At 35.3% G+C, this 9,528-nt stretch overlaps 1 protein-coding gene across 1 annotated transcript; it reads left to right on the top strand.

Moving 5' to 3' along the window:
- The first annotated feature begins 1,608 nt into the window (after nucleotides 1-1,608).
- LOC121876610 lies at nucleotides 1,609-9,126 on the top strand. Its single transcript, XM_042381881.1, has 9 exons — nucleotides 1,609-1,850; nucleotides 3,102-3,245; nucleotides 3,774-3,827; nucleotides 5,200-5,298; nucleotides 5,711-5,872; nucleotides 6,344-6,477; nucleotides 7,158-7,296; nucleotides 7,951-8,080; nucleotides 8,321-9,126. The coding sequence occupies exons 1-9, from the start codon at nucleotides 1,662-1,664 to the stop codon at nucleotides 8,410-8,412; spliced, it is 1,143 nt and encodes a 380-aa protein (XP_042237815.1). The 5' UTR covers nucleotides 1,609-1,661; the 3' UTR covers nucleotides 8,413-9,126.
- The last annotated feature ends 402 nt before the right edge of the window (nucleotides 9,127-9,528 follow it).

Here is a 9,528-nt window from a genome sequence, read left to right on the forward strand (position 1 = left end):
AAACGCGAATAAAAATAATTCAATTTAGCAAAATATCACCATACCTGGAAACACTGTCCCAGTGACTCACTTGCTCGATCCTTCGAACCCCTGAAGCACTTTATTCGATCATACTGGGATGGTCGAACCTTTACTCAATGATAACAATTATTCTTCACACTCACCTTACAGTAGGTATCCTTTTGACATGGATTGTATTACTTAAAATCGAATGAATATCTGCAGTTCCAATACCTGCACTTACAACTAAAACAAAATATTTATTTACTGAATTATATCTAAAAATATGGATGTAAATTCAAGGAAATTTTTAAATAGTGTATATTTATAGAGGAGGAGGATGGATAGAACGAGAAGAGCAGACACACTCCTGTGGTTTTCTGGGTGTTTTGCATTACTAGAGGTTAACATTCATGTAAAATATCTAAGACTGCCTCAGAGTTGCTCAGAATATCCTGGGTTTACCAGCAATATCTTATTTACCAAATGGCCACGTGTTATTCTCAACTCGGAAGTTGAAAAAACACCCTTTTAGCGTTTCCACAAAAAACTATTTCCTTTGCATTAAGCATTAAATAATGTGCATAATGAGACCAAAATTGTCCGCCAAACTAGCATGTCAAGGTATATATATATATATATATATATATATATATATATATATATATATATATATATATATATATATATATATATATATATAACAAAGAGGAGAACCAGGGAAAACACAAACATCTTGACTAAGTTGGTTTCTTTAATCACTAACGTTTCGGAAAAATCATTTTCTATCATCAGAGCCTAGGCTCTGTTTTCTAGGCTCTGGTGATGGAAAATGATTTTTCCGAAACGTTAGTGATTAAAGAAACCCAACTTAGTTAAGATGTTTGTGTTTTCTCTGGTTCTCCTCTTCGTTATGAAACTACGCTTTCCACGTAACAAGTTCATTGCTGAAGTTAAATATATATATATATATATATATATATATATATATATATATATATATATATATATATATATATATATATATATATATATATATATATATATATATGTATATATATATAACAAAATTTATTGTATATATTCTATACTAAGGCAGCATTCACCTTTTAATTACTTTACTGTTTAAAATGAAAAGATACCCGATGGTATAAGTACCATACTGATTTTTGTGTAGTTTACAGCATCTCTATCGTACATGAGGCAACTGACTTACTGATCAATCCACAGTGCCTGCAACTGGTTTATCACACGGCCAGCCGTACGATAAACTAAAATGAATGCCTTTCCTCTCTAGACTTTCAATTAAGCGTTATTCATATAAAAGGTGAAATTGGTATACAAGAGAGAGTTTCAATACTCAAGTCCGTTTTAACAGAAAGCAGAGTCAACTTTTTTAATCACTCGATTTACAACATAATATTTTCGTTAGAAAACAAAACCCATTATTAGTCGCATAATTTTGATTTATATGAATCGGATCGTATTATTAAACAATATCAACATTTACATAAGTAGTAATGCTAATTTAAATAAATTACTGTATTACTACACCCCACTTGAGTGTTTGGCAACAGGCCGGCAGCGCTGGCACAGTTAGCGAGTGACGCGAAGCTTCCCGTCAAACTCGTTCTCCACACCACACAGGCACACAGCAGTGGATGTACGTCCTTCACACTGGGAGGGACAAGTCTATCTTGAGAGTAATCATAATGGGAGGTGATCCACAACCACCATCTTCAAGAGAATCTCGCTCTAAGCATAAAGAAACGGGCAAGACGGAGGAGCAAACCATGGACTTGCTAAATGAGGAGATAATGACGCTGTACGAGTTGCTGGAACGTCAAGGGGTGAGTTATAATAGCAACAATATCATACGTGCCCCATTCTCTTGCACAACCCGATGTCCTTTATGCTCTTCCGCGTTTACCGTTATTTGGTGTACACCCTGACTTTCATTTGTCATCAAGGATATATGTAGCTTCTTTTAATCTCAACTGCACGCCATTCACATATATAAACTCTAAATATTGCAATTATACAAACTCTGAACATTGCATTTAAAATTTTGGGTAAGGAATTTTGACGATTGGATAAGAACATCATTAATAAAACCTTTTAAGAGATGTCAAGTAACAGGTGGTTTTGAGGATATATCTTGGCAAAATATGTCTGTTTTTGGGCATAGATAAGAAGTGTATTCTTTAGTTTATCTTATTTTTTAAACCTACTCCACAGTACTGTGATTGAAATAGTAGGCTTGCGCCCAAGGCACACGTTAAGAATATAAGCACGACGCGTTTCTAATTACAATATGCTTAAAGTATGTCACACGATTGTTTCAAGGTTGTTAATATCCATACAATATTCCAAAGGTATTTTAAAACTCAGAACTTTAACGTGTATAAAACAAAGATTTATCATTCGTGTCAATACCATTCACTTTCGTGCCATCCACACCGAGATGAAAGTAATTTTGCTTCTCAGGGAAGTTTAGTTGTCTGCCGGCGTTATCTGAATATTTTCTAAACGTTAAGAAAAGTACTTCGTAATATCATCATCAACGTCACTCTGAAATAGGTCTTGTTAGCTTGAATTGTAAATTTAGGGTAATGCATTTTGTTTTATCAAGTAATGGCAAGAAAAACTGCTCATGGTCAAACTCATAAATGTGTTGTAGAGCACTGAAATATTTTATAAATAATAATAGTTTCATTAAAAAATCCAATAAATATTTTAACTATGTTTTTGTCCTACAAGTGTACAAGGAGAAAGTTAAGAAATTGTCATAAAAATATAATAAGTAATTTATTAAAGATGGGGAAAATAAAGAATAATTTTTGTCATAATCTTTAAAAGGCAAAACTAAAATAGGAAGTATCTCCACAAGTAAATAATAAAACATAATGCAGTGCTAATAGAAGATACTTACTTTGCTTTAATGATTTTACAAGTTCTAGAACAGTCTTGGTAACACTATAAAGTGAAATCGATGACTATCTGATGACTGGCCTTACCTACTATTACTGTACAGTGTACATGTCCTTTCAGTATATAACAAATGGTGCAATGTTACATTTAAATTGTGTTGTTTCTTTCAGTTGAACAAGAGTGAGTGGGAGGCAGTGACGCAGCCACTGGTGGAGGCTGTAAATCGGGCGCAACTCCGCAAGAAGGCAGCTAAACTGGCCAAGTGCGTCGGCTTCCTCCTGGTCTTCCTGCTGGTGCTTTACCTACTGCTTCAGGTATTTTTCCCACTTACTTACTTTTACATTCTTTCTTGACCACTTATCAACTTTCTTGGTCGGTCATATCCTTGCTGCGCACCGTATAGGTTGGTACTGCACTACTCTTGAATATACCAGCATGTGTTGGTTTAGTTTGAACTTTAAAGCAATATTAAGGCTTGTACTGTTAAGATTCCATAGTTTAAAATGCAGTGACCTCCATGAAACAGCTACCCCGGTAATCTTGATCTAATATTTGACATAGTTACCTGTATTAAGTCACCTCTGGCTTTTCCCTTCAACAAACTGAGCAGCCACTACAGTGTAAAGTTGCAAATATTCTAGTCGCTTTTGGATTTTGGGTATAACTTGGCATCTGCTGTAGTTGGTCTTGTACAGTAATTCTTTGATTTGTTTGCTCAGTTTTAACATTTTCAATGTGATCCACGTGTAACAATACTGTTTATGGTTTCTCAACACATAGTTATATATATTCCCTCGTGGTTCATTATCATAATTACTGATTGGGTAGTTTTGTGTGGACAGATACCGTGGGTGCAGAAGCTGGCGACGGTGTTGTTCCGGCACAGCCTCCTCTTGGTAAGTACTAAATAATGGTTGCACCTGGTGTTCGAAGCTGGCCTGCCCTAATGTAATCAAGGCGTGAATTTGTCAAGTGTAAAAACTGTTGGCGCGCGCACACAATATAAGAGAAAGAGTGAGTGAGTTAGGGTAAGAAAGAGTAAGTGAGGGATAAGAGAACGTGAGAGGGGAGATAAAGCGAAAGCATAATGAAGAGGAAGATAAGAGTGAGAGTGCTCAGTGATAAAATAAAACGGCAAGTTAAACTATTCCATAAACTTGTCCTTGTGTTTTGTAATATGTAACACACTAGAATATACGAGTCCCTCATACTTTGCGAATCCCCATACAATGAGCGAATCTCTGTACTATGCGAGCCTCTATGAATCTCGATTGTGAGTCCTCAGTTAGATTGTGCAGTATTGTGAATCGGGTGTGACCGTATGAGCACAGGACGTCAATACACAGACTCCCGTGAGCCTCCCTGGCCAGTATTGAGTTCACTTTTGTAAATGGGATTCGAATGGAAACTTGTCTTTATTTTCCACTTGGCTTGGTGGTTGTAACAGCTCGGCCCGTGTCTTGGGGCGAGATTGGTGGGGCGGGAGAGTGGAGTGTCACCCTTACTGGTGTGTTGGGTTAGGTCCCTCAACCAGGAGGTGCGGCATAATCTGGTGTGAGCAGACGGAGGGTGGGCGAGAGGGGAGAAAGTGATAACGAGAGCTTGAAGGAATCGGAAGAACCAAGAAGTGACAAAGGGCAAGAGAATGTATTGAGGATAAAGACGAATGAGAAAAAATGAACTTTAAAGAAGAAAAGTTTTTCATATTCTGTATATACAATTTCTGTACCTTTATACTGATTGTTATTTTGCATTAAATCTTTTATATTTATTATTATTATTATATAAACTTCAATGCGTCCCGCAAGACAACACTTTTATTAAGAAAGGGACATCAGGAAACTTGTTAAATATAGTGTACTGTACATCTACTTACCTGCAGGATAGCGAGAAATTCTGACGTTTTAATGACGAACGTATGACTCTCCCTGCAACAGATCCAACACTCACCATCTGCTGAAAAAAGTGCTTGATACTCGCAATAAATGTAATTTTTTACATGTCAGGGAAGTGTTTATAAACTGAAAATAATAAAGAATAAAAATAATTCTTTAAAAATTCATACTTCCGGGTATTTGTCCTAGTTTGCTTTTGTTTTATGGGCTTTTGTCCTGCACTCATCAACACACACCTGTCTCTCAACATACCTTTCTTTCAACACACACTCTCGTTATCAGCACACTCATGGCTCAGTACCAACATTCATCACCAGTCTCATTTGTCCCAAATGTAATCTCGGCTAAGTCAAGTTCTCGACCTACATTGCAGCTGTTGCCTAAATGGGACTGGTCACGCATCTACTACTCTGACTGTTTCATCACCAACCCCTACTATGTAAGCCGTGCCCTCACAGAAGATGACTGCAACGTAAGTTTTTTTTTTATTATTTGTAGTGACTCCAATTTTTTACAAGGTATGTATGTATCTCCCCCTTTTAATTATTTATAAGATACCGTTATTTTTTTATCTAGTTTGAGTAATATATGCCATAGTTTATGTGCTAATTAGTTGAGAGGCACGTGTATTTATATAAAGTAACAGTTTGCATTCAGGAAGATTTAAATAAACTTTGTTGTTTATGAATAGTAAAAATCCAAAGTATGACACTTGGTATGAAGTACAGTGCAGTACAGTATTATTTATACGTAAGTGAATGAAATATGATTATACGTACCATCAATAAACTTTTATAATTTCATATAGTTAATTCATTGACGAATATAAAAGTATGGAACTTATATTATAGTATATTTATTATTTTTAATTATCCCCATTCTAGGTATGTGAATCACTGGACAAGGTGGATCGGCTGACTAATGTTTCATCACATGTGGTGTCTGAAGATTACCTGAAGAATGATATTCCTTTTATTGTCACGGATGCCATGGACGATTGGCCAGTCATGAACACTGAACAGTTCTGGTTTGATAATATTACAGAGGTGAGTACCCTTTAAAAAGTATGAACTCTACAAAGCCCTGTACAGTACAGTATATAGAATATGGTGTATGTGTAATGTGTTCAGTGTTTTGAAGAGAGATTTGTCTATCACATTCCTAAGTACAGTAATAAATTTGAGAAATCTAGGTCATTAGTGAGCAGAGTAGAAAGATACTAGTACTGTAGCTTGCATTAGGGGAAACAGTTTAGAATATCTTTAAAAAATAAATTATACCTACCAAAACTGTAAACTGTTTTGCTTCAATGAGATCATACTCATGAATATGAAAGGCAAGAGAGTGTTGTTAGTACATCATAACTGTATTTATCATGTTCAGTACAAAAATAGCCCAGTTTTTCTACAGTCCATTATGGGGAATGTCTTTAGAATACCTAAACCAGTTTATTTCATCTGAAATGTAATTTGATGTATGAATTACATCAATAGCTTATTTTTATACACACTTAACAGATGTACTTGAGTGAGGAGCTGCGCACCATCTACCCTTGTGAGCTGACCTCAAACCTTCGGCTTCGTCCTGACGACTTACGAACCTTCCTCAAGAAAATCCATAATCCAGATATACATCGTTGGTATGGCCATTGGTAAGTTTTATAACCTATGGGTTATCTGAAGTGACGTGAGAGACCGTAACCACTAAACATACTCTGTGTTCTTTGGAGACAGTGTATAATTTCATACCATGTTACAGTATCCAGAGACAAGTTTTCCATATAAACCCAGAGCCAGGGGAATATTCAGGAATATTGAGTTAAACTGATCGAATCTTGGGTCATTATACTGTACGGTATATCTGTCGGAACTCTCTTTAGCTATTAAAGAAAGGTCACACTCCTGCCTCTTCAGTTACCTGAATACAGCGCTTGCCTGTTTCAGGGGTCGGTACTTGAGACACAGAAGAAAAACAGATTCATATCAAAGGAATGATTTTACTATAATTGGCAAGTATTTGAAATCCTCATTATGTGGAAATTTTGACTTTAGTCGCCTTATCTCCTGTTGAGAAAAAACATCAGAACTGGCAAAGCACAAGTGCCTTGTACACCAGTGTTAATTTATTCCAACAGGTTCATAAACTTTTGTATATGAGGGAATAAATTCTCTTAACGAACAGAGCTCCAAATTCTATAATCGCCAAAGACTACGGTAAAAAACAAGTGTAACAGGAAAATTAGAAGCTTAGGATTTCAAACTTAAAATGTTTCCACTTTATAGCATTTTTTTTATATTGGTAAATGATTAAGATGAGTTTTTATATCAACAGGGAGAACTGCAATAAGAAGGCTGCAAAAGCCCTGAGACAAATTTACCGCCGCCCTTACTTCATCCCACACATGGTCGACTTATCAGACTCCAATTGGGTTATCATATCATCTGATTTTAAGGGCAAGGTATATAAAGAGGTAAGCAATTTATCTACCAGTACGTATTTTTTATGTACGTAGATGTAAGAATAATTTTTTTTAAATGAATATATTTACATAAAAAACCAGTACAGTACTGTATAATAGTAGGTATATATGCACAACTGTGTAGATAGGCTGTGGTCTTTAGCTTGTCACTAAAAAGTGACAATCTAGATTTAAAGATTATGATGGCAATGCAGTATATGATTTACACAAGAAGTTATCATGTGGACCTGGAGTTATTTTGGATACATACACACACACACACAGTATATACACGCAGACAAACAGAACTAAAACAATATCCTACCCCCACAGTTGCATGCTAACAAAGTGTCCTGGTTTGGAGAATTACATCCGAGGAGTGAAAATGTTATTTCTGAAAAGTTTGGAGAAAGTTTCAACTCTAAAACCCTTGAAACTAGATTCATGATCTCTATGTATTACAGTGTACTCACTTATTCTACACTGGCAAGGCCTTTCCTGCTATATTTCAGGTTGGTCAGAAGCAAGTGCAAACATGTCATGCTTTTCAGTTATGCACATTCATCACTGCTTTTATGACATCTATCCTCCTTTTTGTAGTGTGCCTTTCACCTGTTCCTTCTATTACAAGATTCCTATTATACAGTACTGTACTTTCTCCTGCAGATTGATTTCCAGACAGAGTTGCTCTGGGTTGGTCAGGTCCGAGGCTGGAGTCGCATAAGGCTGGTGCCTCGGGAACCTTGTGATCACTTTTGTCCTGAGCTCCTTGAGACCATCACTGAGGGACAGATGAGTAAGTTCAGCATTATTGTTTTGGTCATCATTTCATGGTAGGGATAATGTGAATTGATAATGTCGAGTACTGTACTGTACTCTCTTTATTATTGTGAAATCAAAAAGTAAAAAGTGATCAATTTTACAAAAAAAAAAAAAAAATAGTTATGTGGATATCATCTGACTTCTAATGCTTTTTATCTTCTGTTGTTCTGCCAAGCCTTTTTTTTAATATAATGTTTATGCTTTGTATTTTCAGTGTTGGTAACAAATCTATTATGGAAGTTTGAATACATCCCAGGAGAACACACGGACAACCTGGCAGTAGCTGTTGGTGGTTTTTGGACCTAATTTAATAGTCAGTCGGGCAACAAGGGATTCACAAGTCAATCTGTGAAGGCTCCACCGACTTTCTTTAGTGCGCTACTGTAAGGTAAAGATATCTTATTATTAGGTACAGTCAGTATACAGGAAATGCCATTTTTTATAAAGAAAATGGTCCAATATATGTTTTCATTTATAATTTAAACCCAGAAATGTAAAGAATACAAAGTTTGTTAAATATTATCTTTTTCAACCTCACTCATCAGAAAACAAAAAGCATAGTATCTTGTTAATATTTGAAGCTAGTCATGTGTTTTAAACAAATTTTACTAAGATAGGCTAAGTAATTTGAGTAGTTCATGTTGTTGATAGTCTTAATTGAATTGGTATCTTAGAAATATAAAGATATGGTCAGTAAAATAATTCTCAAGCAGTTTTTTAAAGAAAGGTATGCATATGGTATTTGTTTAGTACCAAATTGAAAGTGAGCAACATCATAGAGAATTGTTACCGATATGGAATGTTGCCGTAAGATAATTTGTGGAAGTACGAAGTTCTCAATTATTAAATTTAAGTACCAGTCTTGTGCAAAATTAATCTTCTATCACAAAATGGCTACATTACTGTATTAGAAAAAACTTAAGACATGAAGATTTATTATGCATTTGAAATTTGTATAATTGTAATGGTTTTGTCTCAAGAGGTATTATATAAATTTATAAATGGAATTGCAAATTTAAAGCTGTTTCATTTATCAAGCACCTGTCATAACATTTGCATTTGACACTATTTTCAGAGTCCATATTTTGGGAAGGACTATGGTCAGTTCGTAACAAGCCAGCGTTAGCTTTCCCGGACTGTCATAAAAAAATAAGACACTGTACTGTGTCTTGGGAATAACTATTGTACAACACAGTCTTCAGAAAACAATAAAATTAGGAAAACTGTTATTTGGACACAATACGGAAAGAAATAGTGAAGAAAATATACAGAAAATTATGAAAAGAAAGACAAAAAAGGAAAAAAGTCAGTCAACAATAAATAAGAATACAGTGTAACAAAAAAAATCGGGCCCGTTGTAAAGGTTGGTGGTCCAGACTCCATGATGGGAGCTTTAAACCACACACTCGTCTCGCTGCTACA

The sequence above is a fragment of the Homarus americanus genome, unplaced genomic scaffold (genome assembly GCF_018991925.1).
Source record: "Homarus americanus isolate GMGI-L3 unplaced genomic scaffold, GMGI_Hamer_2.0 scaffold33468, whole genome shotgun sequence".
NCBI classification, from domain to species: domain Eukaryota; kingdom Metazoa; phylum Arthropoda; class Malacostraca; order Decapoda; family Nephropidae; genus Homarus; species Homarus americanus.

Excerpts from the sequence above, each read along its gene's own strand:
- LOC121876610 (XM_042381881.1), top strand. The coding sequence starts at position 1,662 with ATGTACGTCCTTCACACTGGGAGGGACAAGTCTATCTTGAGAGTAATC. Across the intron at positions 5,299-5,710 it reads TCACAGAAGATGACTGCAAC|GTATGTGAATCACTGGACAA; the intron begins GTAAGTTTTTTT and ends TCCCCATTCTAG. Across the intron at positions 6,478-7,157 it reads CATCGTTGGTATGGCCATTG|GGAGAACTGCAATAAGAAGG; the intron begins GTAAGTTTTATA and ends TTATATCAACAG.